Source organism: Apium graveolens, chromosome 6, assembly GCF_009905375.1.
Source record: "Apium graveolens cultivar Ventura chromosome 6, ASM990537v1, whole genome shotgun sequence".
Taxonomy (NCBI): Eukaryota; Viridiplantae; Streptophyta; class Magnoliopsida; order Apiales; family Apiaceae; genus Apium; species Apium graveolens.
Window position 1 is genome coordinate 287,140,192 of NC_133652.1, and position 26,836 is coordinate 287,167,027.

Genomic DNA, 26,836 nt, shown 5'->3' on the forward strand with positions numbered 1-26,836 from the left:
GGTCTACTTTTGAGGCTGAGTTGTGTGCACTTGATGCCACGGAGACGAAGGCTGAATGGTTACATGGACTCATGAGTATGTTACTTGTAGTAAGCAAGCCGATTCCTGCCATTTCTGTTCATTGTGATAGCCGTACAACTATCGACAAAGTCAGAAGTGTAAAGTATAATGCTAAAACAAAGAGACACATCCAAGTTAGACTAAAGTCTATAAGGGGTCTTGTGTTTGATAGGATTATTGCTATAGTAGGAACTCAGGATAATATAGCTGATCCGCTGACTAAAGGGATTGAGCATGCTATAGTCCTTAAGTCGAGGTTGGGGATGGGACTGGTAACCCATCATAATTCATCAACAGCGGGAACCCAATACACCTGAGAGGAGATCCCTCGAAGTGTATTCAATGTGGTAATAACAAGTTGTAAGGATGAATTGGTAGTACCTCTACCATATACATTTAGATACTTATATATCTGAGTCTATTCCCTATAAACCTTAAGAGGTACTTGAACTGCTAGTTAACAAGAGTTATTTGAACTCTGAATGAGGTCAAGTCGTTTGACGAGATGATATCAGTACATCTCTGGAGATGCCCAGCTAAGCGAATGTAATTGTGTGGTCGCAATTAGAGGAAAGGGTTATTCCTCAAAACATTCGACGAACAGGATTGAAACTTGACCATTAACATCTCAAAGCCGTAGATTGGCACCATAGCCTTTGACTTTTCGTCGTCTATGGAGTGTGGTTACACCCAACGGATAAAGATTCAAGGTGAAACATTCCATCTGTATCCGGTAGCCATCGAAGTAGAGGACTTAGGAGGGTTCAAACCCGGGAGGGTACCGACTCTGAAAAGTAAGTCATGATAAAATCTGGTATGCAATTTAATTATAGATTTGTGGGGGATTGTTAGAAAATGGAAAGTTTGAGGCATATTTTATATATGTTCTTGATATGATTTCCGGAAACTAACACTTGGATGTTGTTCCTTGACATGAGGACTTAAACTTTCATATTTAGATCTAAGATATTTTCTTAGTGGAATCCATGAATATATTGAGACAAAGTTGCTTGTTTGAAATGAGTTATGGGGATTTTGTCCCACATTGGTATTGTAAAAGAACGATATTGAGTTTATATAGCATCTTGTGTTAGTGTTGTTTACAACTACTAGCATAAGTGGAATGCTTGTGTGGCCTAGAGCTAGTGAGAGCTCTTATATTTTTCTTTTCTATTACAAGTTTAATTATTTATATTGATTATTTAATTATTAATATAAAATATATTGAGTAAGGATTATTTTAATCATACTCTGAATATATTTTGTAATATTAATATTAATTAATCTGGATATAATATAAATAATAAGGAAAACCCATTTTGTTTACTTTTTCTTTTTTGTTACTTGGTGTACCACATCGAGTAAAATAGAAGAAGAGCAACTTGAGATGCCTATATATTGAGAGGTATACTTGAGATTAAAATGACACAAGTCTCGGTGCCTACCTCGCAAACATATATGAGTTGCATAGGTTTTTTGGGCACTGAGGTGCGAGTCACCGTTGATCATTGTTGGTTCTGTGGCCAGATTGATCTGTTGCTGTTTTATCCTGGAAGCGATATTGCTGCATTCCATCACAGCTTAAGTGGGGGGCAATAATCTCTTCAAGAACAGTCAAGTCCTCTTGAAGGGTTTGGCGACTCAGCTGTAGTGTTCTTATTCTTATCAGAATTTGGAAAGCGATAAGAGATAAGTTTTCTTTACTTTCTTTGTCAATTACAGTCTTTATAGTTTGTTATTACCTTCGTGTTTTGTTTCATTAGTTGGTTATTTGGTTATTTGCCTTGTTCTTGTTATTATATATATAACTGCCCATTGTTGCTGTGTAGTTAGAATTATACCCAACACTAGGTTATGTGAAAGATATAACAATATTGCAATGCTTATAGCATGAACCTAATCTGTACTTTATATAGAGCATATTTACCAATGTATAAGGAATCATATTCTATTAATAACAAGGAAACCTATACAATTGCTTCTAAGATAAAGTCCTTCACCACCTTAAGTTCCTGTTTCCTTTTCCTTCTCAAAGATCAACTAATGTGACAAATACTGATTTCATCATTTGTTGACATCATCATCCGTTGATATCATTATCCGTTGATTATCAATATTCGTCGATGTCATCATCATCCATCGATGTAATCATCACCCGTCGATGTTATTATCATCCGTCGATGTAGTCATTATCCGTCGATGCTTCTGATAGTTTCTGTTTGATATCATTAATTGCTCCTAACAATCTCCCACAACTTGTTCATTATGGAAATATGGACAAGTTCCAATTGATGATGTCAAAACTATCTAAATGCAGGAATCAAATAGGCATATTCAATCTTGCTTCAGTGAATATCAAACTTTAATCTTCATCCTGAACTGCTTCTTTAACTTGAGCAATGTCAGAGGTTAATTCCACTTCCTCAACTCAGAATGCTTCAATAATCTTCCATATTTTTTTATTAACAACTTTGACTTTAGACTTTGAAAATTTTGACTTCTCTCCTATTTTCTCTTTTCCTTTAAGCTTCAAGTCAGCAGTTACTGTAACTTGTGATCTGAGATCTTTTGCTTGACTGATTTCCCTTATAACTACACCTCTGGTTGGTCTGTTAAAAGGACATCTTCATAAAGTACTTGAGAAATTACAACAATATCAGCATTTGCTGCCTTCATGGAATTCTTGAAGTCTTCCTCTATTTGCCTTAGCTGTTCAAGATCAACTCTTGGATTTTCTTTTGCACATATTCTTTTACTCTCCCCAGAATCAAACAATTGAATCTTTAGATCCTTGTAGAACAGAGTTGTCTTTCAGAGATCGAAGAAATTGCCTTGCTTCAGCACCAGCTTCTATCTCCAGAATACCTTGGTCTTCATCAGCAACAATTGTGACTTGTGAAGATTTTTGCATTTTTATAGTCACAGTCAAATCTTCAACTCTTCTTTCATTTTCTCCTTTTCCTATCCTTCTGTCCCCCCTTATTACCTCCATCAAGATTTTCATCATCAGTACTTGTCAATGACAGCTGTTTGCATTTAGATTTAATAATTTCCCCCCCTTTTTGGCATCATCACCAAGCAGTAGAGAAAGAATAAGCTCCATTGAATTCTGTACTTCTGTAAGTTGAGCAGACATTTGATCTTGTTTAGCTTCCAATCTAGCTTGACTGGTTTCAATTGCAGTATGTTTGGCAACTATTGGTGAAATTTGTTTCCGAATTTCCTGATGAGTAGTCAGTTTTGAAGCAATCAAAGATTTTTTAATCTGATTGATTTGAGTAGTAGTTGCTTCATGAGCTGTTTGTAGTTTCCAGTTGTACAACAACTTGTGTTCTGGAAATAGGATATGTATTATCTTTCCAATGAGCATTCCAGAGATTATCAGAATAATCCTTTTCTTTTGTATCATCTAACTCTTTCAGTTTCTGTTGTCTTACATGCATAGGCATATCTTCAGGGAAGAAAAGATCATCCTCAGGATCTATAATAGCATTAGAAACATTAGCTCCTTCACCATCATTAGATACTTCAACAACAACCGGATTTTGCACTAATAGCTAAACTTCATCATTAGCTTCAGCATGCAGAATAGATTTAGAAATTTCTGCAGTATGTGATCCAGTAGCTTCAGAAGCTTTCACACCTTCAGCAGTTAACTCCACATCTTCAAGTATTGTAGATCATGAATTGGAGCTTCGAGATTTACTTCCAGAACCTCAGTTCCTGTAACATGCTGTGGTGATCCTTAAATGAATAAAACTTTATGAATGGACTGTTGCGCTACTACATCTTCAGAAACAATAGGGATTTCCTCAGGTGATTGTAAAGTAGAGTAAATGGACTGTTTTTCAACAAAAACAGGGATTGTACTATGTGCTGGAAAAGAAGAATGTATGGACTGCAAGAAAGTATCAGTACTTAGACTTGCATGGAGATTAATAGCCCTTGGTGTATCAGAGTGTTCTTGATGTTCAACAAACTGCTGTTCAGTATCTGTTTCTTTAGGACTCTGAGCACCTGCAAACATATAGCGAATAAACCTTAATCTCTCTATTCTTTTAAAGTAGTCTCATTACTCCCCACACCACACATCTCATGACTTTAAATAGTCAGAGCTTCCTCACAAGGATTACTAAATCTTATCTCTCATCTACCTCTCCTTTTTCTAGAAAGGATCCTGCCTCTCTTAAATCTTGTTTTTCTCTCAATCTTTTCACACATCTCACAGAAAAAGGTTCAGAAAGATTGTCCTACAGAAATAAGAGGTGGCTAAAAAAAGGTGATCTGTGGTCATACAACTAGAGGTATTCCTTAAATAAGGTCTAGGAGTAATCATGCCAACAAGATTTCTATCATAAAAAAATATAATAATTGCTAAAAGAACTAGATCAATATTTAGAATAAATGCTGATAAAGTAATAACAATATTTATACCTTGTGAATACACAATTTAGCTCACAGTTGATACTGTGGTTATGACAGTTGTTGTTCATCAATAATGAGAACCTCCTTTTGAATTGAAGAGGATTTGATCAGGTTATTGTCATGTACCATGATTTCAAACCTTGTTCTTCTTGCAAAGAACTAATACTTGAATGTGTTTATAGAAAGTTATCACAGAGTCTTCAGTAAAAACTGATGAAACCTCTGTGTCTCTGTTGGTATCGTTAGGATCTACCTCAGCAAGTAATCTCTAACCAACTAAATGTTGTTTCTGAGTGGTGAGCATAATTCAAGAATTATGTCACTTAATTTTTGGAAACATTTGAGAAAAGAATTCAAGTGTTTCAGTTGTGAGAAGAAATTTAAGATTTAAGATGTGTAATGTTAAGAAATGAGTGTGAACAACTTTCTTGATGAGAAAAAGAAAGTTTCAAAGATTCTAAATAGAATGTAACACTCAAAGATAATAATCCTCATTGACTAAGAATTAAATCTTCCATAAATTTCTTCTTTAACAACAATTACCTCCTACAGTGTGCTCAATATATACTGAAGTGATCACATGAACTTAAACAGAGATTAGTTTATTCACATGCACTATTAAAAACATTCGAAGTTTAGCATGCAATACTGATTTGGATATATCATGTAAAGGAATTCAAGCACACACAAACAAGAAAGTAAATAAGTAATCAAATAAGAATCAAGGAAGATAGAATACTTCATTGATCATTAAGAAGCAGAGTACAAGATTTTCATATAATTTTAAAAATAAAAACCTAAACAATCTAACTATTCTGACTTCTTCTTCTTTTCTTCTTCTAACTTCTTCACCGTCCTCTGATGAAAGATCCGGGACATAGAACCTGCAAGAGAAATGATATTCTCTTGCAATGCCAGCCATATGAGGCGACGTTGTTCTTCCTCAAGACGCTGTTGTGCAGCCACATCAGCTCGTCTCATTTTTTTAAAGCGGACGTCTAGTCTAAAGAGATGAAGATATTGAGTGTCATCTGAGTTCAGTCGATCAAGATTCTACTGAGGAATCTCAGGGAGAGAATAATCTTGGTCGTGGAAGACTACCCTAAGTCGATCGATGTCGAAATATAATCTTCCGTATTCAGGAATTGCTACTGGACGATAAACTCGATGCGAAAGAGAATAGACGGTGGCCATAGATTCTGAATGAAGAAAATGAGTATATTTGGAATTTACGAGTGAAAAGGCAGTGAGAAGTTTTGAAAGAGAAGGGTTGTATTTATAGAAAAGAAGTTCAGAAACTGAAGACACTTTTTAATTAACCATGTAATAATTGACCATAATGCAAATACACGATTACGCGTATCTAGGTAAACAATAAATAATCTCTCTTTTCAGATTCCTATTCCCAATGTAAATACTCAAGTTTCACAAGATCCTTGCATCAATGACTAACCCATTTAAGCAATTGAAAGATATTTCACTATCTCACTGTATAATTAAAAATACTGCTTAATAATTTATTTTGAACAAGTTCAAAATAATCAATGAAGTATAACAATAAATCAAGTTTTGATCATTAACAACATTTTAATTACGAATATCAGGACTTATCATTCAAAAATGGGTTGACCAATATCAGAATTTTATCAACAACTGATAGAACCTATTAGTCAAAACAAGTTTAAATAATAACTGAGCATGTAAGCAAAATCAGTAGTTCAACATGCAGTTTTCACATAAAATCATTTAGCACAATTTGTATGTTATCATGGCATCAATATTTAGCATAAGAATCAGTATATAACAAGTACTGACAAATAATAAGATACCATGCTTCAATAATATTAGCAGACTTAATTATCAGAGTTTGAGAATTGTCCTAAAATCATTCCCAATTCATTCACCAATCTTGTGAAAGTAGCTTCACAGAGAGGCTTGGTGAATATATATGCTACTTGCTGATCTGTTGGAATAAAGACCAATTCCACTATACCATCTTCCACATGTTCCCTTATGAAATAGTATCTGATACTGATGTGCTTAGTCATTGAATGTTGCACTGGATTTCCTGTCATTGCAATAGCACTTTGATTATCACAATATATAGGAATAAAAGAATAGTCTAACCCATAATCCAGTAATTGATTCTTCATTCATAGAATCTGAGCAAAACAGCTTCCTGCAACAATGTCTCACACCAGTCAATGTGATCTTGCCATCAGACTTACTGACAATTTCACAATGCTCCTCATAAAAGTTGACATGGTAACCTCTGTCACAGATTTGACTCATACTAATCAGATTATACTTGAGTCCTGCAACTAGATCTACATTTTCAATGATGACATTTCCAACTTTGATTTTGCCATATCCCAAGATTTTTCCTAAGTTGCCATCTCCATAAGAAACGCTTGGGCCAACCTTCTCCTCAAATTCTGATAACAGGGATTTATAACCAGTCATATGTCCTGAGCATCCACTGTCCAAGACTAGAGCATTCCTCCTGTCACCATACAATCAATAATTTGAATCCATTAGTGTTTTTAAGGACCCAGACTTGCTTGGATTATTTGGCCCTTTTAAGTTTGTTAACATATGTAGCAGAAGACTTTTTATCAGAGTTTATGTTAACATCCTTACTATCAGTATTTATACATGCAGAAACAGAGTTTGCTTTAATTAAAGAGGGTTTCAGTTTATAAAAATCATAATACAAACTGTGATACTCTTTACATGTATAAATAGAATTCCAAACACTTCCACAATGAAAACAAGGACTCTGTGGTTTATATCTAAATGTTTTATTCCTAAACACTGATTTGAAAGAAACAATATTTATCTTTTTATTCTTCTTGCAAGAGTTAGCAAGATGATTAGTGTTACCACAGTTTGAACAGGTCTTTCCAGGTGCATTATGTGAGGTTACATAATTTCCATTTTTATTAACACCTACCTTGCCATTCCTATTTTTCCTAGACCTTTTCCTCTTGTCTTTCATGTGTAGATCCTTCAGCTTTTGCTTAAGCTGGTTCTGAGTGAATTTATGTGAACTAGTTCATCTTTTCAGTGATTAAGTTTGATCTATGTGTTGAGGTACTACCTTCCTCATAAATTGACTTAACAGAATTAGCACTAGGATTAAACTTAATGGTCTTTATTTGAACCTTATTCTGTTTGACCTTGCTATCATTTTTTATTGGTTCTGTTATCTCAGTTTCTTTTTTACTTTTTTTTATCAGAATTAGATCTAGCTGAATATCCTAATCCTGATCCCCAACAACCATTCTGTAGAATTTTTTGAGTTGATTTTCCTGAGTTAGTCCAAAGTTTAATGACTTTTCTTTCTTTTTCCAGCTCCTTTTCTATATAAGCATGTTTTTCTAGCAGTTCTTCTTTAACATAAACATCATTATCTCTTTTTTTGAATTTCTAGCATGGAAAGCAACTCAGTTTCTAGGTGATCATTCCTTTTCTTTAACACATAGTTTTCACTCTTGATACTATTATTCTCTAAGGTTGATCCTAAAACCTAAAATGCAGAGACTTAAGAAATAATCTTAATTCATATATATCATCAGTATCAAAAGCAAGAGTAGTCTAAGGTACCTTTAATTTAGCATTGTCAGCCTCAGCATCGGCTTTTTCCATGAGAGCATAATTGACTCCATCATCTGAATCTGATGAATCATCCTAGTTTCTCTTCCTTGAGATCAAGGCTTGTTTCTTCTCAGCTCTGGGTTTTCTGTAGTCAGCTGCAAAGTGTCCAATTCCATCACAGTTGTAACATCTCTCTTTTGACTTGTCAAGTTTTCCAGATCTTGATTTCTTCCCATCAGTATCTCTCCTGTTGTTCCCCCTATCAGAGTTTGAGGAACTGGAGCCTTTTCTGGAAAATCTTCTCCCTTTCCCGAAGTTCTTGTAGACCATCTTCTTGAATCTTTTAACCAGTAGGGCAGCCATTTGATCCATATCTTCATTGTTGTTATGATCACTGTCAGTATCTGATTCACTATCAGTATTTAAGTCATCATCAGAATTTGATGATTCAGTATCTGACTGTGCAATCATGGCTTTCCCTTTGGAGTAGATTTTTCTCCTAGCTTTCTCCTTTTGGTTCTTTTCAACCTTGAGTGCAACTGGTCTAGCTTTTGATCCTTTCCTCTTGCTTCTTTGCTCTATATCTAGTTCATGAGTTTTCAGAAATCCATAGATCTCATCTAGAGGTGTGATGTCTAGTTGATAGTTATCCCTTATTGATGTGACTTTATAGTCCCACTTTTCAGGGAGAGCAAGTAGGAACTTCAGGTTTGAGTCTTCCAAATCATATTCTTTGTCGACAAGGGATAAGTCATTCAGCAACTTCTGAAATCTATCATAGATCTCAGTTAACGACTCATTGTCCCTTGAGTCAAAGTGCTCATATTCTTAAGTAAGTACTATCCTCTTGTTCTTCTTGATAGCAGTTGTACCTTGACACTTTACTTCCAAAGCATCCCATATCTCTTTTGATATTTTACATCCAATGACTCTATTGGACATAACACTATCAAGACTGCCGTGCAGAATATGTCTGACCTTAGCATCCTTCATGATAGATGAGATATCTTCAGGAGAGTAGTCCTTCATGTCTTTGTCTATCATCTTCTCTGGTTCTCCTGCAAGCGAAACAACTACCTTCATTGGTCTGTGAGGACCATCATAGATCCTGTTCAGATATTCAGGATCTGTGGCTTCCAATCATATGGTCATCCTGACTTTCCAGATTGGATATTCATGTATCTTCGGGATAGGCACCTTGATTGCTTCATACCTACTCATGTTGCTACTTATTTGTGATGTGGCTGGGGGTGGTGGCTTCGGATTCGGATTCTGTGTTTCTTCTTCTTCTTTGTCTGACATGGTTGATTGATTTTCAGATCTTAAACTGTTTGTACGTTAACAGCAAGCTATGATACCAATTGTTAGACCCTTAATCAACTGTAGAGCGGGGTGAATACAGTTAATACAATCAATTCGACAAAGCTTCAACATAATCAACAGTTTTTATATTAACTGATAAAAACTTATTACAAACGTACTCTCTCGAAAGGATGAACAAATATCCTTGAGAGCTACTAGGTTATGCGAAAGATATAACAATGTCGCAATGCTTATAGCATGAACCTAATCTGTGCTTTATATAGAGCACAACTACTAATGTATAAGGAATCCTATTCTATTAACAACAAGGAAACCTATACAATTGCTTCTGAGATAAAGTCCTTCACCGCCTTGAGTTCCTGTTTCCTTTTCCTTCTCAAAGATCAACTGATGTGACAAATACTGATTTCATCATCCGTTGACATCATTATCCATCGATTATCAACATCCGTCGATGTAATCATCATCCGTCGATGTCATTATCATCCGTCGATGTAGTCATCATCCTTCGATGCTTCTGATAGTTTCTGTTTGATATCATCAATTGCTCCTAACATTATGTGAAAATAATTAATAAAATTACAAATTCAAAAACGAATTTAAGTACTATAGCCTAGGGCTGCAGATGACTTGCATAAACCGATCAAACCGACCCAACCCAACCCTTTTTTAATCTGAAAAATCCGACTCAATGTAAATCAAATAATAGATGATTGTGACGTACTCAACCCGAACGTAAATGGGTTGGATATGGGTTTCAAATATTTTTACCCTGACCCAACCCAACCCAACCCGATTTATTAATATGTCACTCTTAATTTTATTTAATTTTTTAAGTTTGATACTTATCTATACATCTTTTTAGATGTCTTTCTTTAAATACTACAATATATTAAATGAGTTATGTATTATCTTTTTTTCTCACATCCGTTATCTTATGATTTACAATATGATATACATTACTAAAATTACAATGTTAATCAAATTTAAACATAAGTACTATAATTATAAGTTATACACATTTTAGTTTATTTATAATTTCAAACCGATCTAGTTAGGTCGGGTTGTAAAAACGTCTCTAACCCGACCAACCTGACCCATGTGCAGCCCTACTACATCCTTTCTTTGTGACTGTTTGACAAATCTTATATGCCAAACTTATTAGCTTATAAGCGTGCAACAGCTTATTGACGAATGTTTGTCGACCCAAATTATAAGTTGAATTTACAACTTATAAGCTGATAAGTTGAATCTTAGTAACGACGTACTTTTTCTCAATTTATTTTGTATTTTTTTTTATCAATTTTAGTTTTAAAAAATATATATATATATTTAATGTTAATCTAATTAAAATATTAGAATTAAATAATTATATTTAAAAATTATTTATTTTAGTTCATTTAAATAAAAAAAATCTAACTTGTTAAATTATCCAAACACTTGTATAATTTATAAGCATTTATCAACCTATCACTTATCAGTCATTTATTTGATTTAAGTTATAAATTATTTATTTTAAAATTTCTCAAACGGTCACTTTGTATTTTTTACTTGTTAGAAGTTAGAACTCAAAAGTTAATTAAATTTAAACAGGGCCAAACGGGCTCTAAATGTAGCTGTTGTTCCAAAATTTCCCAAAATCCACAAACGTGGCCCACCATTGTACAAGAAGCCCAACTTACCAACACAGCCTTCGGACTCAAAAACGACGCCGTTACATCATAATCGGTGCGACGGCAGCTGAGAGTGTTCTCACTCTCCTCTACAATGATCGTTTCTAGTTTATCTGCACTCATCAATTACAGGTATATATACATTTCTACCTTTTAATTCTTGCTTTAATCTATTTATAAGCACTGCTCGTTAGTTTTCGTATTTTCGAGTTTTGATTAGTTTATTCTAATTTCTTTTTTGTGCACAAATCAGTTGTACTCCGAGAAAATTAGTTTGTTTTTATCTGAAATTATCTGTGAAAGCTATTGAATAAGTTTATATCCAGTAGTTTCCGAATCAGAGCGGTTAGCTTCTATTATAAGCACGAGTTTTCGAAATGGTTTATGAGATTGTTCAAGTAGAAGGTTGTTTTGCTTCTGTTGGTCTAATTTCGTAATTACATTATTTCCTTTTCTTAATGGCTTATTGTTATTATTAGTCTTGTAGTAATCACTAACCGCAAGCTAAATTTGTTGGACGGATGACTTGATTTAAATGCGATGTGTTGAAGACTTGAAGTGAATTGGAAACCGTTTCTTACGCTCTCACTATTTCTCCATAAGTATAACGACGATTTGCATAATATTCTGAGTTTGAGTTTGATTGTGAAAGAGTTCAGGTACATGATAGGACATGAGGCTAAGTGCTTAGTGTTATATTTACGTGCTATGTTATCAACTCACTTATTTGTGATAACGAAATCCTACATGAGTTTCTCCGAGAGACTCCTAGTCGACTCTTGAAATATAATATAGATAATAATTTGGCTCTGATCAATTTAGTGTGTCATCTCCAACTACTCATTTGTTAAAATTACCATAGTGAAATGATTTGTGAAAGTGGGAGGACAAAAATATCTAAAATGAAAAGAAAGTGCAATATATATATAAAAAAGGAGTGGGAGAGAGGCTCTGTAAAAGGGACGGAAGAAAGGCTGTTACTGATTTGAGGAGGGAATAGGAGTCCCTAAGAGCAATATTATGACACCCGGTCTTTCAATTTTGACTTCAGAGACTAAGTAGCGAGTCTCTTCGAGATACCGTAAGTCCCATTCAGTCTTATTTTAGGCAACAGAAGGCGACAACAGTCTTACATTGATTAGAAAAGGTTAAATAAGAATTTTATTTCGGGCTGCAGATATATGCTTCAGCACATGTATATCTCATATAACTAATGTCTCTGTATATGTATCTTCTTTTTTAGTAGATATTTATTCTATCACCCAAATATGTGTTCTCACTGTATGTATTGTTTAGGGGACTCTACTCTACAGAGACTCTACAATCTACAAACGATGTTTGTAATTTAACAGTGCTCATCAGTTACAGGTATATATAAATTTCTACTTTTTTATTCTTGCTTTTATCTATCTATAAGCATTGCTCGTTAATTTTCGTATTTTGCAGTTTTGATTAGTTTAGTCTATTTTCTTTTATATGCACAAATCAGTTTTACTCCGAAAAATTGGTTTGTTTTTATTTGAAATTATCCGTGAAAACTATTAAATAAGTTCATATCCAGTAGTGTCCGAATCGGAGCGGTGAGCTTCAATTTTTTTAGTAGTTTTTTGTGTTTATTTGAGTAAGCTGGAATTTTTTTATACCCTAATTTTCTCATGAGAGTCATGATTTTGTGGACAAACTATAATTGGATTAATACAGAATTTAGTAACTTTGAATTTCCTTCCCATAACTGGTTTTCGGATTGGTTTTAGCCCTCTCTACCTTATTTGGTATAAACCTTAGTGAAGTTTGCAGTTCTCTATGCCAGCATCTTCTTATTTTTTTGGTGCATTCTTTAGGAAATTTACATAGTTTTGCTTCTCTTATTTTTACTTGCACACTTATGTAGTAAAAATTAGATTTCCTTCTCAATTATGGAAATTTCTTGAAGGGGATAACTTTTTCTTCAATAGAATCTGTTCGCCAACAATGTACAATATTGATTTTGTCATTCTAAATATATATGTCTAAAATAATTCCTTTTTTAATTATATTGGCGTGTATGTGGTTGAGTGGGCCGTTTCAATATTCAAGAAGGTTCCCCATGCACAGAGAATCTCGTGCCAAAGATGGACCTCCACGTAATGCTTATAGCAGACACGTGTCAATGTATGTTGCATCCAGTATTCTCCAGCATATCTAGTGCATTATTTATATAGCCTAGGCTCATTTGCATCCTCCAACCTTTATTATAAATATCATTTAGCTTCTAGAATCAATGTTTCTTCTGCCTCTTAGCCACAAAATAAAGTTCATAGTAGTTATCTCTTTGCTATCTTTTATGGATTTAAAGCCAGTGTCGAATCTGCGTAAGCCTCGTACCAAGAGGAGTGGATAGAAACATATGCGCATCGGCACGATTGAAGAAAGTTTTGTTACCCCGTTAGTTATTCCAGATTCCGATGGAAAGGGATGTTCATACCGTCACGAGTTAGCTAAGAATGAAGCTCAGATTGTTGATGTTGGCTCTGCAGATGGTAGATGGGGGCTTGTTAATTTCCCAAAAAATGCTTCTTTGTCTGGTAATAAATTTTCGAATGTAGATGCTCTAAATTCTCCTTCAACCAACTTCATTTCAAATGCACTTTCAATCCCATTTACCAAAGTAGATGCATATCCACCCAAGGTTAGCTACAAAGATGTACAAACATATCTGTTTGTGCCTAAACCAGTTTTCCCAACTGATGTCTCAGAAACCGAGCCATATGATCCAGTCTATGAACCTGAAGAAGCTCCATGTCCTAATGAATGTTTACCATTCGATGAGGCTTTTATTAAGGACTCCGATGAATGGATATTGGATTTCATGTCTGATCCCAGTTTCAATACCAATAGATAGTCATGAAACTCCGTATGGTGCTATACGATTGTGATCCGGTCATCTATTTAATTGTTCTGCTTTTGGTTCTCTAATTATAATAAAAAGTCTGGCACATTAAGTTGTTGTATCTAGTATCAATTTTCATCTTTGGATAAATTTCTCTTTAACTATTTTGCATTGATTTGGTAATTGTTTTTTACAAATATTGAAGTTCATACCTTGCTCAAGAATAACATATAAGATGGGGTAATATCTTCCACTGACTTCTATTGCATCAATTTATCAAGGCTTTAATTAGTAATAAATTATTATTTAATGCAAATATGGTGCTGAAAATTTCATATGTTGATGGCGCCTGTGGTAATCATAAGTGTCATTGTCCAAATAATACTTCTCGGAAATTGTTTTTTTAAGAATTGAAATGGAAGTCCCTGCAATAGATTTGCCTACTTTTCCTGTGCACAAGATACAAAGCGGTTCACTGAAATTGCACTTTTATTGAACAATGATTTCATTTCGGTTTTAAGTATTCTACATGTCATTATAACGCAAACACTTTTTTTTGCGATTATCAAATCTGTTTTTGGCTAGACGATGAGGATCTTGTACACTGTTACTCTAGCCTCTGGGACGTACCATTATGGTAGGAAGTGGGGGTAGTTGACCTACTGAATTTCAAGCTATGTGTTTATATATATTTTCTTAAGTATATACATATTTGTATTTAAGATTCAAATCTTTATTTTGACTCTATAAAATTATAATTATAGTAGTCATTCATCATATATAATATAAATTATAAATGTAGTGGAGTCCATCATTAGATTTGGTCATATGAGTCTTTCTTTATTCGTGCCTAATGAAACTTTCTTTATTTTCATTTTTAATCCTTATTCATTCACTATTAAAGTTGATACGCTATTGTCCAAACATCATGTTTTTTATTTCAAGCAAATATGAAGTAGAATAAAATACTTGTGTACCAAGTTGGTCTGTGGTTGAAGCCCTTAGGCCCATTGGTATGTTATACTCTTAATGTATCTCGTATACTTCTCTTTAGCTGTGTTTTGCGATATATAGTGTCAAGTTGGTCCTTTTCCATAATTTTTTATTTTTACTTGTAGATTCTTATTTCTAGATGTGAATATCTTGTTCATCATTATTTAGTTGATTGGGTAGCTAATTTCTATTCACAATTTTTTTTGCTAATTAATTATACACGCACACACACCCGGCATCGAATTCTTGACCTCCCATAAGAAGGACAAGAGCGCGAACAGTGCGGCAACCCCTTGGTTGGCATTCTATTTACAAATTTGTTTACCATAATAATAAGATGTGTTTGCACTTAGATATGGTAATCTATTTTAAGCTTTTAATATTAACGAACAATATACAAAGAAACTATATATTACAACAATTGTTAAATTTGTACTCTGTTTTAAAACAAGTGTATTTGAACACTTCGCTAAATTACCTTTTTTATGGTGGCTTATGGTATATTTTTCAATTTTATAATTGTAAATAATTCTTAAATTTGTATTCAATATTAAAGTATATTTTACTCTGTGTGTGGTACATTACCATGTATAAAGCAAGTAGCTTATATGTATATATTTCAAAGTTTTGTTGTATATAAAACTTGACTTTTAATATTGTTACAAACCATATGACTATCATATATATTTTAAAATTGACAGAAATTAGGCTTAAATAGAAAGTTAAAAAAATCTTGCTCGTCTATGGTTGGGATTAGTCTCACCAAATGTAATAGGGAACCTCACGAGAAGTTAATAGAAAACCTCTGTTAAGTACTTGTTCTACTAAAAATAGAGTCAAAATTAAAAATATTATATATTATTCGATTGAAGTGGGTAATTTGTATGCATTAAATTATTGGTCTTAATTACAGAAAAAAGAAGTTTTGAATTTTTAGTTTAAAATTGATATTAATTTGGATAGAAGTTCGCTAATGTTTATTATTATAAAAGAATGATGTGAGATATTTTTTTAATAAATGCTCCCATTTGGTTGGTCTACTTATATTTTTTGAAATTTGACTTGATAAAAATCTCTACATATCTTATGACTTAGCCAGATCCAATTGTTTTCTCTACCATTCTATTTGATTTTGGCGGCTTATTGGTTGAAGATTAATTGATTTCACCATTTTGCATTTTCTTTTATCTTTTTTAATTTTGAACTTTTTTCTGTATGATTCGAGATGGATTTCAAGAAAAATGTGTAAAAATTTAACGGGAATTGAGGTGATTTTGGTTCCTTCACTACCCGTGTATGATATATATGTGAAAGTATACATATGCCCTTAAATTAGTATTGTAATTTAATAATCTGTGCACGGTACGGGTCATTTTCTATCACCATATGTATATAGGGAAAATGGTATTTTGCAACATTTAACATGCACAAATGGAATGTTTTACTTTACATAGGATGTGACGGAAAGTAGAACTTTATGGTGTGTAAAGTCTGGTTAGCCTTTGTCATGGTTTGTTGGCTATCCAACGATCATTATAATAGGAAGCCTCGAGCCTCGCTTGTTTATTATAGCCGTGAGTATGATTTTCTGCAATCCTTCATGTAATTAGAGCTAGTTGGTCAAATTGGTGTCCAATTTTCATTAGAATTCTAAGTTCTGGATACCATCAAAACAGTTTCATTGAGATAGATATGAATATGTAGAATCCCTTTAGAGAAGTAATAGAAATGGTGGTGTTATAAAAAACCTGGTTGAACAAATCATTAACAACTTATATGCTTGTGTCAAAGTTATGGGTACGAGCTATGTTTGTTAAGATCTTGGGAAGAGTTATGGTAGTGGAGGTGTATGTAAATATACCATGTATTTGTATTTATCTATATTATGATGATTTGGTTTAAAATTTGGTGATTCCACCTGGGTTTTTAGTTCTCATTACAAGAGGGTTCTCATTGGTGATGCAGAACAAGGAATAGTTAATTGATTTGTGTATATTATTTTTTTTATTTAGGAATAAAAGAAATTATAGTTGATTGGTTAATTTAAGTTATATTAAATAATTATATTATTGGAACATTCTAGAATAGATTATAGAATAAAATAAGAATTTGTTTCCTTTATTTAAAAGATTTAGTTTTTTGAGGAAATTACTTGGCTCCCAAGTAATTAATTTTCTATATAAACTCCTGTAATATGTTATTATTGAATAGAGTTGAATTATGAATTCAATCTGCGAATTTTGTGTGTTTCTTGTTGATTCTCTGTACAGATAGGCCTTATCCCCTTGTTTTTTTAACCCCTCCCTTATACCATTGTCCTAATCAATTGGGGAAGCTCCGTATATATATGGGGAGGTGATGAAATGAGACTCCACCAAATATCAACCTTTCATTTCTTATAATTATTTTTAATTTGGACCACGTATATATTGGGAGGTGATCAAATGAGAATTTATATTAAAATTAAAAGTAAGACCAAATCTCAACCTTTCATTTTTATAATTAGTTGAAATCTTAATCACATATTGTACATATACATACATATTCATAATATCTACATTTCAGATTTACTTTCTCCTTCTTATCTTTCCACACGGTAGACCATCATCACCATAATTGCACTGTCACCACCAATGCCACCATTAGCCACCACGAGATCGTTGCTCCGATATGTTCGTCGCATCATGTTCTTTTTTCATCTTCAACATCTATTCTTCTCACCCTATGTTCGTCGCATCATGTTCTTTTTTCATCTTCAACATCTATTCTTCTCACCCGCTCACATCGATAAAATTTATGCTCGTTTTCATTATATCAGATTATCAGAGAGACGAAGGTAAGATGGTGGTGATGGATGTGTGAGAAATATGATGTTTTCAAATATGAATTTTATATAATTTGATTTTGAACTTCTGGTGATTTTAATTTGGAAATTTGGAAATTTATGATAAAATGTTGGTGATTTGGTTTTAATTTAGTGAATTGTAAATAGTGGTGATATTGATGGCAGCCTATATTTTGGTAATTTTGGTAATTTTGTAGATAGTGGTGGTGGTGTTGATGTATAATTTTGACCTCAAATTGATTTTGGTAATTTTGATGATGATTGTGTGGTGGTGTTGGTGATGATGTGGTGGGGGTGATAATTGTAGTGGTCATGATAATATATATGATAATAAATATTTGTGTGTAATACAAGAACATAAATATTATTAGCTACTTCAATGTATTTTTATTAAAAGGTCTCAAAAATTTGTCGCCATATGCAATTTTGCATTAAAAATTCTTGCAAGGTAGTCTTGAGTTGGTTAGTGTTGTGTTTAAACCCAATACGATAGTATGACCTTGGTGATACAAGATATAATTAGGTTGAGTATAATTGTATGAGTAGATATATATGATATGTTTTATTCACAAAGTTTGGTAATTAGACATTAAGATAGGCAGGTTTGTATAACAAGTATGGAATGACTTGTACAACAAGTATGATATGTCTTGGTGGCTAAGTTTAAGATGGCTATATATACATAGTTATATTGTGTTTGATAGGCATGAGAACACTTAAGATGTAGACTTAGTAATGTTTGGGAGATGCTTGAGCATTCTTTACCTTAAGTGTCGATTGGAACACAACTCTGGTGTTATTGTTCGATTGATGTATTCTTGATAATTGTTTCGATTAATATACGAGTTGGGACGTGGTTTTTCGCGCGTTATATATTTTGTGCGTGCTCTGCATTGCTTTATTTGAATCTAGTATAGTTGTGTGTATTTCTCGTAGCAGTTAGTTCTAAGTCCTTAAAATGTGCCAAGGTTGTGTATATATAATATAAATTGCAGTTCCATAAATTTTGTAGTCATTGAAAAACATAAAACAAATTCAACAAGGATTGTTATTCTTTCTACATGTATTTGTTGGTTGAAATTGGACCACTTTATATCTTAAAAGCATTTTCCATTTTACATTATGTAGTTGTGTGTTAGATTTCTCTTCATGTTAATTTGTATGCTTGACACCGGTCTTTATAATACTTTGCAGGATCACAATGAATTGGGTGCTCCAATAATTGTATGACTTGATCAATTTGAAATACCAGAGTTTAGATTTATCTGCATCATTCCGTGTGGACTTCTCGATCTAGGCTTGAATGGTGTAAATAAGACATCAATATGCTTCCAGAACTCCTCAATAGTTCTTTTTATGCCTTGTGGATATCTCTATGCCGTGTGGATATCTCAATATTCATGTGATGAACCCAACAATATGTGCTTCGTTAGAGGAACATGATAGACTTCTCGATATAGGTATAATTCTTTCTTCCAACATCTTGATATTTTGCCTTAGATCTTTTTTTCAACTTTCTTCATATAAGTAAACATCTCAAAATGCACGGAATATTTTATGGTCCCATCTCGAAATGCACCAAGTATAAAACTTGCTCATATTCATATTTTCATTAACAAGGCGAGAATGAAGGGGAATGGACATGAACGTAGAGAATAATTTGTTTTAATATCTTAAATAATTTATAAATTTTAAGTGTAACTATGTTATGAGTTTTATTTGTGGCAGGTTAGGAGTGTATTAGTTATGTGGCTTATTTTATAATAAGCCCAAATTTTATTGGGCCTTGATCCATTTTATTTTGTTATTAGGGTTTTATGTGTACTATATAAGTAATGCCACTCCTCTCGTAAGGTAGACCTATCCCAAATTATTGAAACATTTCAATTGAGTCTCTCTCTCTTTTTGTTACTACAAGGGTAGTGATTCATTTGCAATTGATTCAACTATTCTATCTTTTCATTGTGTGTATTTCAAATTTTTCTTAGAGTTAAAAGGCAGATGGAGAGAACAAGGATGATATCTACCAAGTCCGGTGACAGTCGCTGCAGCCGCACGACGGCGGCCGACAAAAAAAGGGTGGTGACAAGTGACGAATCTCGTATTCGTAAATCTCTCCCCCCCTCTCTTGTGTCTTTCCTTATGAAATGTTGTATTTGTGAATTTAGTTTAAGAATCTTTTTAATTATTGTAGTTAACGGGATGATGCATACCATATCTGGGGATGGTGCACCGATTGACGAAAGAAGGGCTTCAATGAATGACGGATCTGGTACTTCTTAATTTCTCAATCCCTCGCTGTGTTGTGTTTTTCTTAGGAAATGATATATTTGTGAAATTAGTTTACGATTCTCTTAACTATATTAGTAAGTTTTAATTTAATTTATTCTTGGTGTGGATTTTTACGTAGTTGCTATTCACGTTTAACTAGCCAACGATAGCCTTTCAGTTGATTAACTTTACCCCAAATATTGGCTAATTTGCCCGAGTTTATGAATTTTGCCAAATCATAATAGATAAGATGAGTGCTATTGAATTGGTCATAACTTGAAAATGGGTTTATTTATCTTTCCGCACCGCTTTAACTACAATTGTAATCCAACTCTGTGCCTATCAAGATTGTTCAAATTACGGTCAAATATTGCTACCCAATAGGCTGGGCAATTCTTTGTTAAGGAAGAATGTCCATTTAATATTACTAAAATTAAGCATAATGAACAGTAATTAGAAGTTGGAGAAATTGTAGAAAGGCGCCTTAAAGACATTTGAAATTTTCGTGATCGAAGACACATCTTTCTAGCACCTAAAGTCTATTTTTAGAGCCCAAGAAAGTGTTTCTAACCCCTGCCGACCACTTCTAGGGACCTAAAAATTGTCTAAAGACTACTTCTAGGGGAATAAAATTTGTCACTGGCTTCGTAGACTCAAAACACCATTATGGATGTCAAGGAAGTACTTTAGGTCCCAAGAAGTGGCTGATGTTTCAATTAGGTGCCAAGAAAAAGTTCCGTACAAGTTAGAAACTCTTTTAGGACTCTAGGAACCTTTCAGGATTTTTTTGCTTTAAATATTTCTATGACCAAAGTTATATCTGTTATAATTGTTTTGATCCCAAATACATATATTTTATTCAGTAGTAAGTTCCGTACAAGTTAGAAACTCTTTTAGGACTCTAGGAACCTTTCAGGATTTTTTTGCTTTTAATATTTCTATGACCAAAGTTATATCTGTTATAATTGTTATCTTTCCATCAACAACAAATATATGAAATATTACTACTGAATAAATATATGTATTTGGGATCAAAACTAACAAATGATTCTGCATTCCTTAATCTACGGCGTCGTCCCAGTCTCCATTATTTCGTCCTCTTGCTATTAGCTTATTATTACTAAACTGAACATCTAGCCAGTTCCAGTCATGTTATTCGTGTGTTAATACATTAGCTTAAATGGGTGTGTGCACCCGTAAATGATGATTGCAGTGTTTATATATTAGAAAGGTAGTGGAAGGTTACTGAGGTTTGATTTTTCTGTTTAGGTTTTTTATTGATTTAATTAGACTTTGTGGTTTATCTGGTTTTCTGTGTAACTTTGTCAGGATATAATGAAAAATTAAATCAATCGGGTGCCAGCAGCGATTCAAGCGTAAGTACTTCAGATTTTTCGCTTGATTATTTATTTTGTGTCTAACGTTTTGGCATCTTTACAGTAACCAATTCATAAGATATCTTGGTACCGTTAATTTTTCACTATGTTTTTATTTACTTCTAGTGAGATACATGTACAAAGTTTTCTAAAAGTTCTCTATTAGAATTATGAGATGATTTTAGTGCCTGCGTTTTTTAGTTTTAGAGTCTGCTTACAGTCTCACAAATGAGTGCCAATTTTTCCATTTAATTTACTGCTTCTTCTAGTGATGCTGTTTATTTTGGGTTAACTAGATCCACGGTACACTTTTGAACAATAAGTGTTTCTGTGACCTGGTGGATCTGATGAGGTGTTAAGCTTTAGTCCACTGCAGGTTAAATTCCCATTGAGCAATGTTTTATAGGAAGTCCTGATGTTTGTTCAAGATGGTTTTGTTATATGGGTTGGTTTGGAAGTAAATATCTGTTTTGCTAGGCCTTTAATTGCGCTGACAACTATGCATTGTTTGTGATGTGCTACAGTTAACTTCCGGTTATAGGTCAGCCTGTCTGTTAATTTCTCGTGGTCCTCGAAACCAAAGGAACAAATCTGTTTCAGATAGACCGGCTGTGGATGATTGGAGGCAGATCTTATCACCAAGAGATCAATACAACAAAGAAGATTTCCGGACAAACTATGATAATGCCAAGTTTTATGTCATCAAGTCAATTGGTGAAGATGACATACATAAAAGCATTAAATACAGTGTCTGGTCATGTACCAATCATGGTAATGGGAAACTGAATGACGTTTTTTGTAAAACACAACAGGACACAAGTGAAGCTGATCCTGTTTGTCCAATTTTCCTGTTTTTTGTGGTAAGGGTTTGTAAAGTTCTGTTACGGAGTCTTATATAAATTCTTCTTGACTTCTTGTCTATATCATATTTGCATTTTAGTCAAATGAGTGTTGCCTAATATTTCTTGTCCTGCATATTAGGTCAATAGGGGTGGGCAGTTTGTAGGCGTGGCTGAAATGATCGGAAGGGTGGACTTTGTCAAGACACTGGACTTTTGGCAGAGCAAAAACTGGAATGGGTTCTTTCCAGTGAAGTGGCACATAATTAAGGATGTTCCCAACACACAACTGAGTCACATTATCGTTGAGAGAATTAATAGACCTGTAACACATACCAGGGATCTGCAGGAGGTACGCGACATTTGTATGACATATTAGCTCAGGGGCTTTCTGATTCAAAAATCATCATTCACAAAAAATAATGATGTCAAGAGCATTTATAAGTAACAATTTTTATAGTAAAAGCATAAAAAAGTACTTACCATATTCCTAATTTTCTTTCTGCCATTAATGTTATGATACTGTTAAGGTTTATCTTGATAATTTCTGATACTTGTGGATATTAATATTGCATATCTTCTCAGATTGGACTCCAACAAGGTTTAGAAATGCTGAGAATTTTCAAGAACTATACAGCAATGACATCAATGCTGGATGATATCAACTTTTATGATAAGAGGGAGCGGAGCATTCGCTTAGGGCGAGATGAGGAACAGTAATGCAAGCAACTTAAACAGAGGTTTAAATGCAACATGTTTTCCTGTTCTCTGAAGTTAAATTCTTGTTTATATTAATATTTTGGCAATCCTTTTCATTTCACATTTCGCATTTCTCATGATCCGCAGAACATGGAAGAGCAGGAGGAGAAAGAACAATCAGTTCTTTACTGCACGTTCTTTACTTGCCACTTATTGCCAATTCTTCGCCACTTATTGCCAGAAATATCGATTCCGCCATTGGTACTTACTTGTTCAATAACTGCACGTTCTTTACTTGCTAGTCCTTTAGTCATAAACTTATTGATTCGACAGGATAATTCATCTTATCAATAAAACCTTGAGAGATATACGATCAAGTTGCTCCCACATATTTCAATACTTTAACGCATAAGGTATCCGCATTAATCTTACACGTCATCACATCTATATTCTAAATATCATATTGCAAATTCTCGTTCTCGAAGACGTATCCCTTATTGAAGTAGATTCCCTTGACTCTTAATGCATTCCTGGCTAGGGCCAGTGATTTGCAATTCTCACCATATGCCCTTGTTTCCTTTCCATGCATGAGAGGTAGATGAGACTTTGCCCGCTGGGTGTGTAATATGTTGACTTTTGTTTGAAAAGCTCTTGCAAGGAACAACGGTACAACGAAACAACTAGAAGGATTCATAATTTTATAAACTTAGAGTTGAAGAGAATGAAGAAGTAATGATTTGAATATGAATGAGACAACCACATTGGTACTTAAGATGGCCAGTCTTTCATACCGTATGGCATACAGCACATGATTAGGTGGCGTCCCACCCGACTCTTCGTCATTCCGACAAAGTATCTCATCATAACACTGTTTGTCCCAATCGGAAAGCAAAACTTGAGGGGAACAATTCAATTTGAAAGGAATGCATAATCCTCCGTTTCGATATCATCGGAAAGAATTATTAAGAAAAAGGAGTTCATACATTTTTAGGAATTAAAAAGGAATATATGCTGTAATGTTGAGGATGAAAATGATACCATTGGTCACCATCCGCATTTCACTTGTATTCATCTTTCGAGCTTGCTCGATCATTTTCCCAATTATATCACATAACAATTTTAGAAGTATGCAAAAATGCCTTCGCAACTAAGCATTATGGTAGATTCTTACTTGTTAAGTCTCGCGTCTGTAACGTCGCACTTACACGTATAATACTTCAGTAATTCGATCATAATGGCGTTCTTATCAAATAACCTTGAGTGTCCCCTGAATCAATACTAAATCTAAAATAATATCCTTTTAGCTAATCTGAGTCTTTTGACATACAAGAAACTCAAGTAGTAACTTGACAACCGATGTTTAAAACTTATTTTATTCAAAAAGGCTTTTAGAAATTTTGTGAGGAAAAATCTTTTTCGAAAACTTGTTAAAAATTTTGAAAATTTTGAAAATCACACCTCTGGTTGTCCTTACTATATGAGTTGGTTGTTGTCCTTCTTATGACCAAATACCAAGTTAAAGAACAATCACTCAAAGGTCCATTCACTTCCATTTATCTCCTCTCCTTCATTGGGGTCTATTTCTTTCTGTAATCAATGAACACTTCCGCTGTCGTTGCACGTTATCTTATTCGTAGCTTCACATTAAGGCTCCCATACTGGTAGTACTCCCGTTAACCACTTTGTAATCATTAAGTGGAACAGACTATCCAATAGTCAACAAGTCAGCTAATGTCGCATCATCTTGTTAAAATATATATCCCATAATTACAACACCATTTTCTAATTTCAAGAAATCTTCAGATCCCTAATCTCCTCTAACTCTTTCTCTTCAATACTTATCTTCTTCATTCCACAAGCTAGTCATAAATGGCCTAATTACTAATAGCTTCTTGTAACCTGGTAACAGCCATCCTCCAAAACACTTGAATCTTCTTTCTAAATTCCTTCTCACCTTAATCTCAATACTCACCATTTACTGTAGCTATCGTGTCCCTTCTCGCAAATGCTGTTGTTTCATTGATAGAATATGGTGTATAGTAATAAGAAAAGATACAATCATAGTTGAATGTTCAAAGGAACAAGAATAAGCAAAGGAAGGTGTTTAAATAGGTAGTCTCATATCAAGAGATGATAGAATAACGTTGAATAACTTGGAAAGGCGCAATTATCATAACAGAAGGTAATACCGCTAATACTGATGGAGAACATGGCGCAAATCGAATCTGAGAGAAGATGACGATCCTTAAACGGAAAGCTCCAAATGATCAGTTGATGCAGAGAAATGAGGATTTGCCATTGCCGTTGCCTGAATATCACGTCGCTAGTTAAGAATCCTGAATCGCAACACGAACCGTGCCGGAGACCTACTATACAGTCGCACTCAACCTCACTATAACCTATCTTTCTATTTCCTATTCCTAATCCTAACCCTCTACCCAATCCCGACAATCTAGGCTTGTTTCAGTGACTTATAACCTGTAGCTCTGATACCAACCTGTGGCGCCCTCCAAACCCGGTCAGAAGTTTGGGGTCCACAACACATACACAAAATATAAACCTGAATATAAAATATTATTTACAATGACCCTGCTTTACTTAACCACGGATCGCAACAGGTTAAAGTATGAAAACAAGCCACAACCTTAACTTTTATTACAACGTACCAAATCCCAACTAACTTAATCCCAACTGATATGAAATTATTCTTACAACCTTACTATCTCACTACTGTATTAAGCTCCTGCTAGCTCGATCAATCATAATCTGGAATCCTAGCTCGAACATTGAACTGGGAAACCTCGCTATCAACCATATCCTTCTTAACTGTAGAATACATAAAAAGATTCGCAAGAGTGAGCTAACTAGCTCAGTAAGTCATATTATCAATAACTGAGGTTAAACAATAATAAACGAGATGATTCAAAGGAATCAAGTTTCTTGTTAAACAACCAATAGAATTGGATATTCAATTTAAGTTTTTAAAACCAAGGTTAGGCTGCTGATCAGTCACGCACTAACCCCGAGCAGAGCACACAGCACTGCTCTAACTACTGGATCCAAGGCACACATTGGCCTAACTTGACCATCGATATGGTCTAACCACGAATCTGGTCCATACAAGAAAACTATCAAATTCTAAATCATTTCAATATGATAAACAAGAGAGTTCAATAAACCGGATCATAATCAATAACAATGAAACATTTGTATAAGAGCATAATAAAAATTCATGGTTACCGAAAGGGTATGTCAAAGTACATAAAAGAATTGGCCTTCAGCCGGTAGGATAATCGGGTATTAGATGAATAGTGTTTTTACAAAGTTTTAGTGCTTTGATATCACTAGGTATGGTTAAGTATAAAAGTTTCTGTATATATAAACAATTTTGTTCCAGTGTTTGGTATATGATGGATATCTATTTGTGGAGTAGTATCGTATTTGTGTGGTTTAATATCTGATAAATCCACAAGAAATGGTTTACAAAGAATAAGGCTTACGGCTCAAAGATCAAATGATGTGGCTCAGGTTCAAGGCTGGAGGATTTAAAGTATTTTCAATATAAAACAGAGCTATTTTGAATATTAACAATAGGTCACAAGAGAATTTAGAAATATTCGCAATAAGTCTTGAGAAAGGTTTAGAAGTACTTGCCTTATCATAATCGATTCCGACTTCACTTGTACTTGTCTACGACTCTATTCAACCACCATTCATCTGTTTCTCCTATGCCTCGCTTCTAATCTCTGATCACTTGCTGTATTTTCTACATGTAAATTCTATTTTCTCATCACCTGCTTCTCTTTCTTACGCCTTTCTTACTCTGCTAGGCATCATAAGTATCTATTAATATTTAACTCATACCA

General features: G+C 33.9%; 1 protein-coding gene across 9 annotated transcripts in view; it reads left to right on the plus strand.

Moving 5' to 3' along the window:
* The first annotated feature begins 11,047 nt into the window (after nt 1-11,047).
* Nucleotides 11,048-26,836, plus strand: part of LOC141668111 (YTH domain-containing protein ECT3-like) — a 32,750-nt gene continuing 16,961 nt past the window's right edge. The window contains exons 1-10 of one of the 9 annotated variants that reach the window (XR_012552924.1): nt 11,050-11,210; nt 12,375-12,446; nt 19,774-19,892; nt 19,980-20,057; nt 21,386-21,432; nt 21,957-22,292; nt 22,414-22,623; nt 22,857-23,011; nt 23,118-23,231; nt 23,304-24,069. Coding sequence is in view for 5 of the 9 variants with exons in the window: in XM_074474807.1 (XP_074330908.1) it covers nt 11,173-11,210; nt 12,375-12,446; nt 19,774-19,892; nt 19,980-20,057; nt 21,386-21,432; nt 21,957-22,292; nt 22,414-22,623; nt 22,857-22,991 (1,035 nt within the window). In the remaining 4 variants the exon portion in view is untranslated. Of the gene's footprint in view, nt 11,211-12,374; nt 12,447-13,120; nt 13,230-18,979; nt 19,246-19,773; nt 19,893-19,979; nt 20,058-21,385; nt 21,433-21,956; nt 22,293-22,413; nt 22,747-22,856; nt 23,012-23,117; nt 24,070-26,836 lie in introns of those variants that run through there. The other 8 variants (XM_074474810.1, XR_012552923.1, XM_074474807.1 and 5 more) reach the window with 8 other exon arrangements.